Source organism: Carassius carassius, chromosome 22 (assembly GCF_963082965.1).
Source record: "Carassius carassius chromosome 22, fCarCar2.1, whole genome shotgun sequence".
In the NCBI taxonomy this organism is placed as follows: Eukaryota; Metazoa; Chordata; class Actinopteri; order Cypriniformes; family Cyprinidae; genus Carassius; species Carassius carassius.
This window is the reverse complement of record NC_081776.1, coordinates 17,162,475-17,181,110: the sequence shown is the minus strand read 5'-3', so window position 1 is coordinate 17,181,110 and position 18,636 is coordinate 17,162,475. Positions and strand designations below refer to the sequence as shown.

General features: G+C 40.8%; 2 protein-coding genes across 2 annotated transcripts; one reads left to right on the top strand and one right to left on the bottom strand.

The window, feature by feature from the left end:
• Nucleotides 1-579: 579 nt before the first annotated feature.
• On the bottom strand, nt 580-5,810 carry LOC132099075 (DEP domain-containing protein 4-like). Its single transcript, XM_059505510.1, has 9 exons — nt 5,598-5,810; nt 4,440-4,839; nt 4,212-4,363; nt 3,376-3,568; nt 3,065-3,291; nt 2,821-2,963; nt 1,884-2,009; nt 1,717-1,795; nt 580-1,638 (listed from the first exon to the last, which is right to left on the bottom strand). Exons 1-9 carry the CDS (start codon nt 5,707-5,709, stop codon nt 1,439-1,441), a joined length of 1,632 nt encoding a protein of 543 aa, XP_059361493.1. The 5' UTR covers nt 5,710-5,810; the 3' UTR covers nt 580-1,438.
• A 433-nt stretch (nt 5,811-6,243) lies between these two features.
• On the top strand, nt 6,244-18,452 carry usp44 (ubiquitin specific peptidase 44). The gene is made up of 7 exons (XM_059505509.1): nt 6,244-6,387; nt 13,647-13,908; nt 14,066-15,334; nt 15,842-16,037; nt 16,907-17,015; nt 17,098-17,303; nt 17,491-18,452. The coding sequence occupies exons 2-7, from the start codon at nt 13,732-13,734 to the stop codon at nt 17,619-17,621; spliced, it is 2,088 nt and encodes a 695-aa protein (XP_059361492.1). The 5' UTR covers nt 6,244-6,387; nt 13,647-13,731; the 3' UTR covers nt 17,622-18,452.
• Nucleotides 18,453-18,636: the final 184 nt, after the last annotated feature.

Sequence of the window (18,636 nt, the reverse complement as noted above, 5' to 3'; positions counted from 1 at the left end):
TTCAAGGTGTAATAATAAAACACTGAGCTAACAGGCTAATGCTAATGAAGTGAAGCGTCGCTACACAGAAGTGATCAATAACCGCCAGAGTTTCTGGATCAGTGTCCAGATCATAAACACGGAGACTTCAGCCTTACCTTTACACTAGAGGAGCTGACAGTGAGACTGAGTGAATAAGAGCAGGATATAGACAGTAACAAAACCGTCAGCAGTGCTGGTGGCTAACAGCCTCCATAACACTTCATCAAAACACCTGAGAGATTCCGCGATGTGTGACCAATCGAGGATAAAAGTCCTTCTTTTCAAAATATCTTCTATAGACGGAATCACCTTCACCTCTCATCTTTTGCTGAGATTTATTTGATTCTGTGATATTCTATTTTGCACGCAAATACCGTATGTCATTATAATAATAAAGCTATTATTAAAGCTGCCTTTCAAAATCTTACATTCCCTTTACCTAATACCTAGTACCGGTAGACAGATTTTCTTGAAATCGATCCCTCTGTAGCTTTCATAAATATTAAAATAATAATAAAAAAATAGTTGTAAGAAACAAGAGTCAGAATGTGAGTTTTGAATGCATTTTAATAAGTTTAAAATATCAGAGAATTAAAGTGCACCTAAAAAACTTCAATCAAATCTAATGCAATTACAATAATTAGTCAATGTACCAATATGCAATTCAATTTCTTTTCAATTAATAATTAATAAATACCATTAATATGGAACACTATAATTAATCCAGTGCATTCATGCATTTGTGGAGTTAAAATAATTGCAGCTATTAAACTTCCCTTTGTCTTTCTGAATAATAATGCCTTATACATACGTGGTAACACCATACTATGCTACATTTTTCAATACAAATCCACTTGAAAATCAGAAGTACAGTAAAATCACAGAGTACAGTAATATATGAGGTCAGTATTAATTGAAATAATTTGTGCTTCAGTCATTGCCAAAAAAAAAAATATAATAAGTGATCCTTTCATCTGAAAATAGCATAATTTGAAATCTCTACCTTTAAGGCAAAGATATCCATTTCTCAATTTCAAGTGCAGCTAAAACTATTTCTAATAGCTTTGAAAAACCTGAGCAAATCACACAATTCAAGTAATTCTACACAGAGATGTTCAAGATGATGCTGCCTTTTCAAAGCTCATGAAAACAGCATATTTACTAACCTGATGAAGTCTATGTAGTGTACAGAGGTTTCTTGATTATATTAATACTTCTAACAATTACAATACTTCTAATAAATCAGAGTCTAATTGCAAATGAAGTCATCTCCCTACAAACACAGTCCTGTAAATTTAGTAACAATTTTCTAATCTCTATAATTGATGAAGCCACTCAACCCCATAACCCAGATTAATAAAACACGTTCAGTGCTAACTTTCACGACTGTTTTTTTTAATCCAGTGTTCATCGCTTTCTAGAATGCAGTAAAGAAGTGCTGGAGGAAAATCCCTGGGTGATGTTTCCGGAAGTGTTTGGCCAGTCGTCTCTTCTGTTTGACCGTCAGACCGTCACTGTGAGAGACATGATGCATTAACTGCTTTAAACTATCAAGAGTGGCCTTATCTTTGTTGTCCTCGTACTGCTGGAGCGACACCTGCTGGCAGAAAGTGAATACTGCAAAAGCAAAAAAGAAGATGTTAAATCGAATCGATTTGGAAATCAGTTTTAAAAGGAGATTGAGAGTGAACTTACATGTTACATTATCTAGATCTCTTCCTTGCTGCAAGGTTTGTAGTGTCTTCCTCACAGCCTCAATTAATGATGACGGTGTCTGGATATATGAAAGAAAAATGTTTAATATTCTGTGAGTTGCATATAACTTGTAGAAAAGACCATGTAGAAGTAGAAAAGGTACGTACCTTAAAGAGTTGTGTGTGATTATCCATGAGGAACAGCAGCAGGCGCTCAGACTGGACACGAGTCATTTCTTTGCTCTGGATCACAGCCTTCACAAACGTCTTGCTAACCAAAGCCCGGTTCTCAATCTGTTTCAACACAACTGTAAGGAGCTGCTGCATTTACATTATTCATTTACACATTTTTTCCTAAATTCAATCATGTCAAAAAGAAAAAAAAAAAACTTTCCAAGCCATGAATTACATTTACAGCTATTAGAAACGTCAAGTACAACATATTTCTTTCTTAATTATACTTTTATTCAGCAAGGATGAATCAAAACGATCAAAGGTGACAGAAAAATCTTACATTGTTACAGGGAAAATTCTATTTCAAATAAATGCAACTGTATATTCCTTAAAGTATCCAGGAAAAAAATGGTTTTCACTGATTTTCAACTCTGATAATGCTAAGAAAGATGTTTCTTGAGCAGCAAATCAGCATATCAGATTAATTTCTGAAGGATCATGTGACATTTTATAATATATAAAAATAGAAAACTTCTTACTGTAAAAGTTCATAATATTACTGATTTTACTGTATTTTTATCAAATATATGCAACCTTCGTAAGCCTGAGAGACTTTTGCACGGAATGTATAATAATAATTAACACATAATTACTGATTGTGTACAATAATCAGTAATGTATTCCAAACATAATGTGTTGGCTTTTAAAAAATATTAAAGGATCAATTCAATTCTGATAGTTCACTTAAAATGTTTGTGTAAATATATACATTTATAAAAGATTCCTAAATTGATTAGAGGAGAAATTGATCAGAGAACTGTATTTATCTTTAACTACTGTATTTCTATGCTGACACAAAAAAACTAATAACATCCACTGTTTCACCAAAAAATTCAAATAATTTCTTTATACACACAGAACTGTTGTTTACCTGCTTGTGCAGTCTGAAAGCTTCATTATCCGCAGCAGCTGCCATGAAACCCAACAGTCTGCGTAACTGGTCTCTGTTTGTGGACTCCAGCAGCTGCAGACAGAGCTGAGCTGCTCTCAGAGCATCCTCACCTCTCCCACAATCTAATGAAGAACACACATCATTCTACAGAACAAACAGCCACCAACACAAATGATTTCAAGCATCTTTAGCATCCCATAAGCCCACTGGCTTTTACATTTACCCAAAAGATTTAGGATTCCAGTCTGGATGTCCGTGTAGCGGCCTAACAGTAGTGGAGGTCTCTCGGGGCTGTTGTAATATTTGGCGATGGTGTCGAACAGCAGTCTCTTGTGCTTCTCCTCCCCGGACGCTGCATTCTGCTGGACGAGCTGCTCACTGGCAACAACGATTAACTGATCTGGGAACAGATCGAGACAGTCCACTGCCGCCTTCAGCCAAGAGTCCAACCTTCAAAGAGAGAAATGACACAGAGGTGAACCCACACAGCAACCATGGATCTGAATGTGCTGGTATCGAGTGCTGTGCACTGACTCAGGCAGGCTGAGACTTTCTGACACTTCACGCTCCACGCAGGTGTTGGAGATGACCAGGTCACTATGGTCGCGCAGAGACGAGCGCAGGGGCTCCAGTTTGGCAGGTGAGGTCAGAATAGAGTCTAGCATAGAGATCTCCACCACCTGTAGCAACTGAAGTAACGCCTGCTGCCTCCAAACGTCCCGTACCACTGAGACAAACACAAGAAGAGAAGAACTAGTAAAGGCTGGTCACAAATGGCACCTTCTTGAATCCTTCTGCACTGTTGTCTAATGGTTTGTCAATGGCTAAAACTCATCCTGTAAATAGAACAAAAATAATAAAAATTATATCTTCTTAAGTGTTATATTTTGAGTTATATATATATATATATATATATATATATATATATATATATATATATAGTATTTAACTCTATTAGACCACAATAGACTACATCAGAATCGAGGGAAACAACATTAGGCCCCTTTAGACTTCATCAGACTCTATCTGTTCCAAACTATTTAGATCTCATCAGAGAGCAAATCAGACTCCGTTAGACCACAATAGACTACCTCAGAAATCCTAAAAATCCATTACAAACACATCAGACTCCGTTTGAACCTCTTTAGACCCATTTAGATGTCATCAGACTCCATTAAACCACAAAAGACTACATCAGAACCCTAAAAACAGCTATTGTGTTGCCCTGTGATGTAATTTAATAAGCCCAACTCCTAAACTTATTTACTATATTAACACAATGGGGAAAGTGTATTTAGTATGTTCAAAATGATTCAAATGGAAAGGCAGAACTTCTCTTCATTAAAAATCAAAATGATGTGTAGTTTTACCTTTTTTTGAGAGGAAGCTGTTGGAAATTGCAGCACGATTTAAATCAGAGGGCAAAGATGGGTGCAGGTTTATATTCTTCAGTAGTCTCTCCACTCTTCTGTCTGATGATCCAAGAACCAAGGGGTTGGAGATGGTCTGCATTTCTCCAAACCTACAAAGATACAACATACAACCTTAAGTTCTGCAAAATAAACTTTTGGATGTACCAATGATGCAAATGTAATTACCTCAAAGTGGTCTTCCTCTTCCCAGTTTGTTTGTCTGGAGTCTGGTTCTCAGTGTAGGTCTTTTTGGTCGATCCGTCCAGGAAGCGGTAGAGGCTGCAGCTGGAGTCCTCAAAGGTCATTTCCTTGTCTCGTCTGAAGAGCTTCATACCGATGGGTTCGAACACTCTAGACTCCATTAAGGCCTGGCAGAGCCTGGCAGCTTTGAGACGGGACACTTCGCTTGAGCAGAAGTAGATGTTCTGCATGAGGTGGCTCAGAACTACATCCACCGCTTCAGAGCCGCTGAAGCAGTCGTGATGGACGCGGAGGTGCTGTCTGTGGGGTCGGAGCTCCACCTGCGTCCGCAGAGCCTCAATGATGTTCTGCCACAGCTGAGTGGCCCTGAAGGGCCCAGAGAAACCTGACATGCATCAGGACAAAATCAGAGAGTCTTCAAAACACCATTTTACAACCATCTGATACACTGCTGTACATTTATGTAAAACATTATAATAAACCCTAAAACCTTTTTTTTTTTAAGTGAGAAAATTTGTTTTGGAGTCAGATCATTTCATGTATGGATGGGAAATTTTCCATTTATCATTTCCATGATCATTAAAGTGTACTATTATTTCAAATCCACTTAATATATTGTATACACTAAACTTTGTTTTTACTTTACTATTATTTTTAATGTAAAACGTATCCAATATTCTGCTAGATTTAAGCTAATTCGAGTCTCCAAACACAGAAGACCATCCATAAACACCGAGCTGGCAGAGAGACAGTGTTATGAAGTGTATTTTTAATGTAGTTATTTCACACTATATTGTATTTTGTTAAACATCTGCATTACCAATAAATATTCAACTCGTTAGGTCACCACAGAAACTATATTTGACCAGTTAACACAAAAGGGACTCGGTTCATTTACATTCAAATAAATAAGCTATATTAAAACTTGTAGTTTAATCCGATACACTGAATGACCATACTCACAAATAAAACATAAGAAACAACGAAAAGCACAGTAAAACAAACGAGCTCAACTGAAAAAACTGATCAGGATCCTGATTCATTTGGCGTAACTCGTTATCAAACTAGCTGAAACATTCAGTTAACTAACAAAATACACTGTATATATAAACATACGTGCGTCACAAAACCATCTGTTTGTACCTGACAGTTGTTTATTCTCTCTAAAACAGGTTTGACTGTTCAGTCTTCTGAAGCGCGGAGTCAAATCCACCGCCATCACAGCACCGGAAATGGCGTCACACGGCATGCCCATCCTGTGACACACATCAGTACGACTGTGGTCTGATCTGAGATCAGCCGCAGCTCTGTGAGACTGAACTCGTGTTGTGCGAGCTGTTTGAATGAATCTGATCCTAGAACCCTATTACGTGTGTACGCACCCATTTACAACGCAGTTAGAATTTACGAGGAAAGTGGAAAAATAACACGATAACGCCCACCAAGCCTAAGAATATGAACGAAGATTAAAATCGTATATAATTGAATAATTCAATATTAAATGTAAATGTATTAATAATTTACACGCTAAAGTTATTAAAATGACTATCAGTATTATTTACACTGCGGAATGCATTCATCATCTACTAGTTTACATATGCGGAAGAGAAGGACGGAAAAAAAGTAGAGAGATTAATTTATTTTCCATATTACGTGGGATTTTAGTTTTTTATGCACCTTCGTTTCCACACTAGTGAGATTTGAGATGGTGAAAGTGTTGCGGTGTCTTCGACTAAACATTATTCACCATCTACACTGTTTAAACTGTCTCACTCTCATCAACTATTAAGATATATTTTAAGATATTGTACGTTTCGCGTCCCCACTCTCGGGCGTGACGTCACGGAGGGACACTCCTCGCGACAAGTGTAGACAAGATGGCGCGCGCTAATGTGCCACAGAAGTAACCAGCGCCAGCTTGACGAAGAATCAGGTTAGTGAAATATCATTGATTTCAAACCGCGTTCACGCCGGCGGCGGAAGTCAATCACGATCGGTCTGTTTCAATCGCCCAGTACCTCAGCCTCAATCACTGCTGTGTGGTTTTAGCATTAGCGCACTAGCATCTAACTTTCCTCTATGGCAAGCTGATTATAGACACTAAACTAGCCGAGCCGCTCTGAGCTCAGACACTAACGTGCTTGGCTCTTTGAAACTAGATAGATGAAGAAGGAGGTTAGCATCTAGCATCATTCACCCTTCGCGCGCCTAAACACCTTCAAAGTCAAACTGATAGTTTTTAACTAGTTGAATGAGATTAACATGCTTGTCCATCCTCGGTTAATTACAGTCCCAGACTTGAATTCGAGTAAAACCATTAACGATAAACACAAGCCGTTGCTGTGCGTTAACAACTTCTACAAAGCCATTTACGATAGCGATGTGATATTCGCGTATTTTTAGCCTCCTAAACAAGGCTAATGTCAACAAATGTGTATTTCTCGAAAAACTGCTAGTTTGTTTCTGTTAAATACACGTGGGGCCAGAGAGAGCGGGGTGTTGTTGTTGTTTTTTTCTAGTGACACACAACCAGGCGTCTTTGGAGCCAAATAAGGGACATAGGTTTGCTTAAGCCGGGTTGTTTACATGCTAAGCTAATTACTTGCTGATGTTTACAGACTTTAAATTGATGTCTTGGTTTACAGGTATTCTTTAAAGCATCATGGTGCTGTCGTTTTTTGTGGACACAGCACCATGTTAAATGTCTAAAAACCTGGCAGGCTATGGCATGTAAATACTGTGGTACATACATTTGGAGTGACGAATAAATACCATGTTATTTGAATGTGATAGTTCAGTGTTGCGATGTGTCCATATGGTAATTACATTTGGTTATGTACAATGGTAGTGGTCATGGTATTTCTTTTGATATAACCTTTGTGTGCGTGATACTGTGCATGTATGTATATGTGTTTATATTGGACATACCATTAAACTCTTTGAATTGCTTTGAAGTACATGAATACAGTATCACTCCGTATCATTTGTACTTCACCCTACCATGGTATTACGGTGTTGGAGAAGTACAGAGATTGTTTAACTCTTATTGTGTCTGTGTGTGAGCTGGCAGGATTAGATTCTTCCTCCAATAGTATTTGCTCAACCGTGTTCTTGCGCAATCGTTTTATGAACTATTTTTAATATATCCTCTCATGCACACTGTGTGTATTTCATTGTTCATTTGATAAGGGATTGCTGTTTCACAAATCCCTGAATACACCGTAAACAATCAGAATCAGAATCAGAAAGAGCTTTATTGCCAAGTATGCTTGCGCATACAAGGAATTTGTTTTAGTGACATAAGCTTCCAGTACACAGAGACAACAACACACAGACAAAAAAAAAAACACACACACACTACAAAAAGGAGAATTACAAATTGGCAAATAAATAAGTGTATAAACAATTGTGCTATAAATGATAATGGAATAGGATTGAGTGAGATGCAGGAATGTTCTAGGATGGAGGGTTAACAAATAAATATAAGGATATTGCACATTTATAAGCATAATTGGGGAGCATTTAACTGTTCATTAGGTAGATTGCCTGGGGGAAGAAACTATTCTTGTGCCTTGCTGTTCTGGTATTTGCGGCTCTGAGGTGCCGGCCAGATGGTAAAAGTTCAAAGATGGGGTGACTTGGATGTGAGGGATCCAGAGTGATTTTCTGAGCCCTTTTCCTCACTCTGGATGTATACAGTTCTTGAAGGGTGGGCAGAGGAGCACCAATAATCCTTTCGGCAGTCCGAACAGTTCTTTGTAGTCTTCTGATGTCTGATTTTGTAGCTGAGCCAAACCAGACAGTTATTGAAGTACACAGGACTGACTCAATGACGGCTGAGTAGAACTGTTTCAGCAGCTCCTGTGGCAGGTTAAACTTCCTCAGCTGGCGAAGGAAGTACAACTTTTGTTGGGCTTTTTTCACAATGGAGTCAATGTGATTGTCCCACTTCAGGTCCTGAGAGATGGTGGTTCCCAGGAATCTGAATGACTCCACTGCAGCCACAGTGCTGTTCATGATGGTGAGTAGGGAAAGTGCAGGGGGGTTTCTCCTAAAGTCCACAATCATCTCCACTGTTTTGAGCGTGTTCAGCTCCAGGTTGTTAAGACTGCACCAGACAGCCAGCTGCTCAACCTCCTGTCTGTAAGCAGACTCGTCACCGTCCTGGATGAGGCCGATGACTATAGTGTCGTCTGCAAACTTCAGGAGCTTGACAGAGGGGTCTTTAGAGGTGCAGTCGTTGGTGTACAGGGAGAAGAGCAGAGGGGAGAGAACACATCCCTGAGGGGCACCAGTGTTGGTGGAGCAGCTGTTTGACATGAATTTCCCCAGTCTCACTAACTGTTGCCTATCTGTCAGAAAGCTGGTGATCCACTGACAGATAGAGCTAGGAACAGAGAGCTGGGTCAGTTTGGTCTGGAGGGTTGTTGGGATGATGGTGTTGAAAGCCGAACTAAAGTCCACAAACAGGATCCTCACATAAGTCCCTGTTTTGTCCAGATGTTGCAGGATGAAGTGCAATCCCATGTTGATTGCATCATCCACTGACCTGTTTGCTCGGTAAGCAAACTGCAGGGGGTCCAGTAAGGGTCCAGTGATGTCCTTCAGATAAGCCAGAACCAGTTTTTCAAACGACTTCATGACGACAGACGTTAGAGCCACAGGTCTGTAGTCGTTAAGTCCTGTTATCTTGGGTTTCTTTGGAATGGGGATTATGGTGGAGCGTTTGAAGCAGGAAGGCACTTCACACAACTCCAGGGATCTGTTGAAGATCTGTGAAAAGATGGGGGCCAGCTGGTCAGCACAGATTTTCAGACAGGCTGGTGTAACGCCATCTGGGCCTGGTGCTTTTCTTCTTTTGTTTTTCTTGAAGACCTGGCGCACATCATCTTCACAGATTTGAAGAGCAGGAGGTATGGAGAAGGGGATTGCAGGTGTTAATGGTTGTGTAGGGAGATGGTCAGAGTGGGTGTTGGGGGTTTCAAATCTACAATAAAACTCATTCAGGTCGTTAGCAAGTCGTTGATTAGCCTCAGTGCAAGGGGATGGTGTCTTGTAGTTTGTGATGGCTCTCAGTCCTCTCCACACTGAAGTTGAGTCGTTGGAAGTAAACTGGTCTTCCAACTTTTTAGCGTAGGTCTTTTTAGCCGCTCTAATCTCTTTGTTCAGTGTGTTCCTGGCCTGATTGTACAAGACCCTGTCCCCATTTCTGTAGGCATCCTCTTTGGCCTGATGAAGGTGTCTGAGTTTTACTGTAAACTAGGGATGCACCGAATATTCGGCCACCGAAAATTTTCGACCGAAAATGGCCAAAAAGTGCATTTTCGGTTTTCGGCCGAAACACTTTTATTACCGAAACAACACGGCCGAAATGTTATGATGACGCAAACAGAAACCGCGACCTGCACGTGCACCTGCATAGCGCAGACCACGAGCTCCCCGCGTCATTCACTTCACACCAGTGGGTCTTAATAGAGAACATTCTCTATATTCTTATTCCTTTATTCGCAGCACTAAAGCGTCTCCTAACAAAGAGATTGAGACGGACCACGAAGTGAAAACAAAGAAAAGTACAGTCTTATAGAGTCTGTTAGCACACGTCTCACTGAGATCTTTTCGGATCCTCCGCACTTCATCGCGAATGTGCTTGATCCGCGTTATAAAGACCATTACTTGGATGCGGAAATATGGCAGAGCACACGAGAAATGCTCCAGGCCGCGCTGGATGCGGAGAACCCGCGTGGAGACGGAGAAGTGCCAAGCGCAGGAGACAGATCAGAGCGCAAAAAAAAAGACTCGTCTCTGCATATATAATACACACACATATACATATACATGCATAATATCAGATTGTAGCCATATTTCTGCTAGATTTTTTGCTAGATTTCTGCTTTAATTTGATAAAAATGTTTATTTATGCCCTGGCCCTATTTAAATACACTCTCTCAAATATTTCTCAAATGTCAGGCAGATGACAAGCTCAACTGCTCAACAGCTAGATGGTTATCTGTCTGAAGTCCCCATCCCCAGAAGTGATAACAGTCTTGCCTACTGGAGAAGTAATGCACTTTCTAGTCCTACAGAGAAAAATTTCAAATGCTCTTCACCTAAATGCACTTTTTATGAGAGAACAGTTAATTTTAAAACCTTTCTGCAGGCCAGTAGGCCTGTACATTATTATTTAATATAAAGATGAGTGGGATTAAATTTTAGTTTGAATTTTATTTTATACTGTGCATTGTTGCAATGTGCTTAATAAATATTTGCATAATTTGTAATTATGCATTTTTATGTTTTTTTATAATTTATGTAATTGTAATTATCTTTGAAACTTTAATATTAATTTATGCAATTGCAATGTTTTAATTTTAGTAAAGTTAGTACACGGTCATAGCAATAAATGCAATGGTACTAATAATTGGGATAATTTCTTTCGGTGTTTCGGTTTCGGTTTTCGGCCTTGGTTTTCTCTTTTTCGGTTTCGGCCAAGAATTTTCATTTCGGTGCATCCCTACTGTAAACCATGGCTTATCATTGTTGAATGTTAAATAAGTCCTGGTAGGAATGCATATATCCTCACAGAAACTAATATAGGATGTTACAGCCTCTGTGAGTTCGTCCAGATCTGTGGTAGCAGCTTCAAAAACACTCCAATCAGTGAGGTCAAAACAAGATTGTAAATCCTGCTCTGTTTCGCTGGTCCATCTCTTCACAGTCCTTACTGCAGGTTTAGCAGATTTAAGTTTCTGCCTGTAGGTCGGTATAAGATGAACCAGACAGTGATCAGAACGTCCCAAAGCTGCTCGTGGAACAGAGTGATATGCATCCTTTATTGTGGTGTAACAGTGATCCAATATATTACTGTCTCTGGTGGAACATGTAACATGCTGTCTGTATTTTGGCAGTTCACGGGAGAGATTGGCTTTATTAAAGTCCCCAAGAATGATTAAAACAGAGTCCGGGTGTTGTTGTTGTTCTGTCTCTGTGATCTGATCAGCGAGTTTCTGTAAAGCCAGGCATACGTGCGCTTGCGGAGGAATGTAAACACTAACCAGAATGAAAGAGTGAAACTCCCGCGGCGAATAGAACGGCTTGCAGTTGACAAACTGCATTTCTAGATCAGGACAGCACATCTTCTTTAACACAGTTACATCTGTACACCACCGTTCATTGATGTAAAAGCATGTCCCGCCGCTAGGGATGTTGCGGTGACGGATTTTTTCCACCGGTTAATCGACGTGTAAAAAAAACGGTAATCCCGGTGTCACCGGGGTTGCGTGTCGGGGATTTCGGGTTGCCGAAAATGCGGTCGTGCAGAGGTGCACACGTCTCAATTTACTTTCACTTTAATTAGCGGCAATTCAGTAGCATTTGTTTGAATTAATCATGGGTTAATTTATTTTATTCTTAATAAAAATACACAAAACAATAAGACACTCGCTTGTATTACACACATCTTTATTGCAAAATGAATAATAACTTAACACACCATGCAAAAACTAAACAAAAGCACTTATGAAACACCTTTAAAGTGCATTTATTAACAAAACGAACCACTGCACAAGTATCAAACAAGAAATTATATACAAAAATTCACTATTCGTTAAATAAAGTGTCTGCCTTTTTCAGCAAAAAAATAAAAAATAAAACACACCGCACAACCATCGAATATGAAACGAACGAACATCAAAAACTTCGTTAAATAAGGTAGCCTACCGAAATAATAACTGGACACTTAAGTGCAAAAAAAAACTAATATAAAAATTAAACTCACGTTAAGCTGTTAAAAAAAGAGGTAGGCCTATTAACTGCATACACCGTACAAAAAAGTATAAATAGGCTAAATGAGAAACAATAAACGAAAAACCTTCATTTTAAATTGCAACAGTTCGCTTTGAAACCAGATCTTCCGCCATCCTTTGCCAGTTAGCTCGCCTCCCTCTCCTCAAATGATAAATGAAATCGGACACCTGCTGCTTTACTGCGGCGCTCGTTCCGCTTACGCTAAATTATGAAGGCACGTAGTCACTAACTGAATTAAGTGCTTTATTGCTATAGGCTAAAACTTCAACACGATGGGGACGGTGCCGGTGGTCAAGTGCTATGACCGGTAGGTGGGTTAAACACCGTGTATCACCGGTAACACCGACTATCGCAACAAGCCTACCCGCCGCCACGCGATTTCCCCGTTGATTCTGCGTCGCGGTCCGCTCTGAACAGCTGAAAGCCCGGCAGATGGAGCGCGCTGTCCGGTATGGCGTCATTCAGCCAAGTTTCCGTGAAACACAGAGCAGCAGAGTGAGAGAAATCCTTATTTGTCCGAGAGAGCAGAAGGAGTTTGTCCGCTTTGTTGGGTAGAGAGCGGAGATTTGCGAGATGGATGCTAGGCAACGGCGTTCGAAATCCGCGCTTCCTGAGTCTGACGAGCACTCCCGCTCGCTTTCCCCGTCTGCGCGTCTTGAAGCGCTTGATCAGCGCCGCTGCTCCTCCGATAACAATGTTCAGTAAAAGTTTGAATAATTGAAATCCGGAAAAATATCCTGTGGTGTGTTCTGCCAAATGTTCAGCAGTTCATCCCTGGTGAAACTGATCGTGTTTGTTAAACAAAAAACAGGAAAAACGAACAAAAACAGTACAAACACTGGAGAGCCAAGCACTGAAGCAGCCATGTGCGGCGCCATCTTGTTTGTTAGACAAGACACGTACACTACCATTCAAAAGTTTGTGGTAAGACTTTTACCACAATGTAATGAATGTTTTTTCAATAAGACAAGTCTCCGATGCTCACCAGTGCTGCATTTATTTGATAAAAACATCATAAAAATATTGTGAAATATAATCACAATTTAAAAGAACTGTTTTCTGTTTGAATGTATTTAAAAATGTAATGTAAATGCAAATCTGAGTGTCACATGATCCTTCAGAAATCATTCTCAAACGCTGATTTACATGTGATAACCACAGCACATTTTTGGTTTTCTTTGATGAATATAAAGTTCAAACAAACGGCAGTTACTCAAATTTTTAAACAATGTAAACGTCTTTACTGTCACTTTAAAAAAAAAAAAGTCTTCTTTTTAAAATCATTCTTTTGAACAGTCTTATGACTAGTAATAATGTCACGAATGAAGCATATGTCTACAAAAAGCCACAATTACATTCTCATCTGATTCATTTTTTGTTTTTCTGCAGATTACCCATCATGCCTTGGGAGGAGTTGGTTTCACTGCTGGCTGGCGTCCCAATGGTGATGTGAAGAGGGCGGTGACTGACTGTGATGGACAGGTGTAAGCACGTGGGTCGCTTAAGGCTCGCGCAAGACCACTCGATCCTGAACCCGCAGAAATGGCACTGTGTGGACTGCAACACCACCGAGTCGGTGTGGGCATGTCTCAGCTGTTCGCATGTAGCGTGTGGACGCTACATAGAAGAACATGCGCTTCAGCACTTTAAGGCATGTTTAATTGAGGAATTATCTTGAAATTACACTCTTCAGATTTAGATATAAACATGTGAATATCTATAAAAAGTGATCTATCCTATTGTCAAACTGTGTCTAATTTTATAAGACTATTTCTTTGGTGTTTTATTCACACTTTATTCTTTCGTAGGAGCAGCACCACCCACTGGCCCTGGAGGTGAATGAATTGTATGTATACTGCTACTTATGCGATGACTACGTGCTGAATGATAATGCGACGGGTGACTTGAAGCTGCTGCGTAGCACGCTAAGTGCCATTAAGAGCCAGTGCTATGAAGTCACTACGCGCAGTGGCCGCACTTTGCGCTCATCCTCCGCCGCAGGAGACCAATTGTCGCCTAGCACGCAGGAGCTGCAGTTGCGCGACGAGGACCGCATGTTCACGGCGCTGTGGCATCGTCGTCGTGCCCTGATTGGCCATGTGTTCCGCTTGTGGTTTGCACAGACGGAAAGGGGGAGGAAGCAGTTGGAGGAGGAGCGGCAACAGGAGGAAGAGGAGGAGAGGAAGCGTGAGGCACGGGAAAGAAGGCGGCAACTCAAACGGCAACTCAAGGAGGAGCTAGAAAGTGCACCTCCAAGGAAGAGCCATCGCATTCATCGGCAGAGCCTAAAGACGGCTTCTGCGACTGCTACGGCAATTTCAGCCAAAAGCATCAAACCTGTGAGGCGTAGGTCTGCTCCTGCTCGCGTCTCCGCCCCTATTTCACGAACTCCTAAAGCAAGAACGCCTCAACAGAGGCCCCGTCCACAACCCAAGGCCAAAAGATCCCGGGCCCCACCTCCTAAAACGGGTGATTCACCCATTAAACGACGACCCACTGTAACTCCAGGAGTCACAGGTTTACGCAACCTTGGCAATACTTGCTACATGAACTCAATATTGCAGGTTCTGAGTCACTTGCATGTATTCCGGGAGTGTTTTCTGAGGCTGGATCTGAACCAAGCACTGGAGCTGCTAGCCTCTGCGGTCAGCCACAAGTTAGGACTCTCTACTCAACGGGTGACCCAGCCCAAAGGCTTCAACCAGGGGTCAGGGCTCAGTGGAGGGGCCTCTCGTTCACGCAACATGGAGCTCATACAACCCAAGGAGCCCAGCTCCAAACACATCTCTCTTTGTCACGAGTTACACACATTGTTCCAGGTGATGTGGTCAGGCAAGTGGGCTCTGGTGTCTCCGTTTGCAATGCTGCACTCCGTGTGGCAGCTGATCCCGGCGTTCCGGGGTTATGCGCAGCAGGATGCGCAGGAATTTCTTTGTGAACTCTTAGATAAAGTACAGCATGAGCTGGAAGGGACCAGAACCCTAACACCTGCCACTGTTCCGGCTAATCAGAGACACCTTATCAAACAGGTGCTCAGCGTGGTCAACACAATCTTTCATGGCCAGCTCCTCAGTCAGGTGATGAGTTTACATGCACACACAATGACATTAGCTGATTATCATGTAAACATTAGGCCCCTAGCATAGGTGTGTCCCATTTGACATTTCTAGGTTTCAGAAAGATGCTCAGAAGTGTCACCCTTTGAAGCTGCTATAGGCCATTGATGTGCACTTTTGTGGAGCCCAGGGCATGCTTGGCAAAAGTGCACATGAACAATGATTATTTAAAAGTCTACAGGAAATTATGAAGGTCAGCAAGGGATTAGGTTGGCATTTGGGACAGGGCCAAAAAAAATTGACAGCAGAGCAATGCTCACACTGGATGTTGCATTCCCAGTGTTGCCACAAGGGGTGCTGTATTGGGTACTACAGTGCCTTTGTGCCAACACTGTAAAAGCCATGTGCTTGCAATCTGACAGATTTCACATGCTTCTGCATATGCAGGGTTGAATAAATTTGCATTCAAATACTTCAGTAGAGTTTTTTTTTTCCTTAACCACTTTTTTCCCTGCATATACCTGTTAGGTGAGGTGTTTAGCCTGTGGTCATCGCTCAAACACAATAGAGCCCTTCTGGGATCTTTCTTTGGAATTTCCAGAACGTTACCACTGCAACAGTAAGGACACTGCACCGGTTCCATGTGGGTTGACCGAGATGCTGGCCAAGTTTACAGAAACCGAGTCTTTGGAGGGAGCGATATATGCTTGCGACCACTGCAACAGTGAGTTGGAAACACACTTACCGTATTTTTCAGACTATAAGTTGCACCTGAGGATAAGTCGCATCAGTCCAAAAATACGTCATGATGAGGAAAAAACATATATAAGTCACACTGGACTATAAGTCGCATTTATTTAGAACCAAGAACCAAGAGAAATCATTACCGTCTACAGCCGCGAGAGGGCGCTCTATGTCTTCACTGTAGACTACAGGAGCACTGAGCAGCATAGAGCGCCCTATCGCGGCTGGAGATGGTAATGTTTTCTATTGGTTCATTTCTCTCGGTTCATCTCAAATTAATTTTGATAAATAAGTCGCACTTGACTATAAGTCGCAGGACAAGCCAAACTATGAAAAAAAGTGCGACTTATAGTCCAGAAAATACGGTACATGCAATATCACAGTTAGAAAACCTTTGGTATAGTAAATAGTCTGGAGTTTGAAGGGGATATCATGGTACTCAAAGGTGAAGTGTGTTGTTTCTGCACAAGTAGTGACCAGTAAATGTTTTTTTTCTCGAGCACGGTTACTACCCAGTGCCTGTCTTTTGATTGGCCAGAAGAAAAAAAACGGTAACAGCAAAACTCACGTCATTGGCTCAGCCTAAAGTTGTTTATCGAGCTGCTCAAACAAAGAGAGGAATATTTTGAAAGCGTCACAGTGTTTACACTCTTCAGGATATTAACACTTTTATGTCTGATATATAGTTGTCTAAACATTAACATGGGTTAAAAGAAAGCACTACAATATCAGAAGAGCACACCTTACTTTTAAGTTTTACCTCAAAGCTTCAAAGCTCCTCCAGAGGAGTTAATCCCACACTTTAAAAATGCTTTGATGCACTGAAGTTTTCATTTGGCTCTCTTTAAGGCAAACAACGGAGATTCTGTTCAAAGCAGGTGGTCTTGACTGAAGCTCAAAAACAGCTGATGGTTCACAAACTGCCTCATGTTCTCAGGCTGCACCTCAAACGCTTCAGGTATCCACACGTTTACATGACCTTGAACCGCTTGAGCTTGCTGTTATCATCCAAATGTGAATGCGTACGTGTGTATGTCTAGGTGGTCTGGGCGAAACCACAGAGAGAAGATTGGCGTCCACGTTCAGTTTGAGCAGGAGCTGAACATGGAATCCTACTGCTGCAAAGACTCCAGTAACGTCCCCCACCCTCAACACTTCCTCTACCAACTCTCTGCTGTCGTCATGCATCATGGGAAGGGATTTGGCTCTGGCCACTACACTGCCTTTTGTTATAATGCAGAAGGAGGTAAAACGTTCTTCTTCTCATCTGCCACTTCTGAATATCCTAGTCTGTCAATCGGTTTTGAATGCAGTAAATAAATTTTTAGAAGAAAAAAAATTGCGTAAACAGTACTTTTGTGGGATTTGTGTAAGGATACCAGAAGAGGGCATGACGTAACTATCGTAAACCACATTATCCTCTGTCTTTTCAGGGTTTTGGGTGCACTGTAACGACTCCAAACTGAGTGTGTGTGCTGTGGAGGAAGTGTGTAAGGCCCAGGCCTACATTCTCTTCTACACACAGAGAAACTCTCAGGACAAAAGCAAAGCCGGTGACCTCTGACCCCTTCTAAATACCCCGTCAACCACAAAGACTGTTTGTTTTGTACATTGTTAATATAGTTTTAAGACGGTTAGTGTTTCTACTTTTCTAGTGTACAGCAAATGTGGAGTGTATGTTTTTGTCACGCACACTTATGCCTTACAGTTTTAAAACTGACAGATTTTGGTAGGAGACATTCTTGCAGTGATTTTAGCATTGGCTTGTGTGCGTGTACGAAGAGAGTGAAGTTGGTCAAAGTCGGAAGCATTACTGCCACTCTCGCCCCGATTGTTTTCCACACACCAAAGTTGAGTTGTGAATGTGTAACGAGCCTGAAATGTTTGTAGCGTCAGTTTGAAAGGTGTAAGAAACCGATGTTTTTTTTCTTTTCATATCACAAGTGTTTTATATCTTATATCTTTATATCTTCAACCAGATTTTTAAAAAGTGCTCTGCCAAGTCAGATGTTGAGACTTTTTAAACAAGACTCGATTCAGGAAATTTTCTGTCAACTTCTCAGAATGTAGCTTTATACCTGGTATTTGGGTAGACAAATTCTTTTTCCCATTTTACAGGAAAATGTAAAAGATTTTTTCACCAGCAAGAGCCAATGTTTTGTCCTGTCTGTGTTTGGCGTTAAAGACTGTTCTCTGTAGTTTGTACACTTTATTGGATGTTTGTGTAATTTACACACTTGCTTGGATATCATACGTTTCTACATCTCTTGTTTAAATCCATTTTCCTCCTCTGCTTTCAAGCAGGTATAGATGTAAAACTATGCAAATTGTTACCTCAATTCATAAAGAAATTTACCTCAATAAAAGGAGATTATTTTTGCATTTTTCTAAACAACTTGTCAGTTGTTTTCTTTATGGTTTTAAAAATTCTTAACTGTGGGGAAATTACATTTATGAAATGTGCATGTCTCTTGATATAATCTTTCGAACAACTGAAAAAAGGTTACATTTATAAAACCGTAGCAGAATGAAGTTCTCGTCTGTAAACAATTTTTACATAATTGTTGCAGTAAATGTGT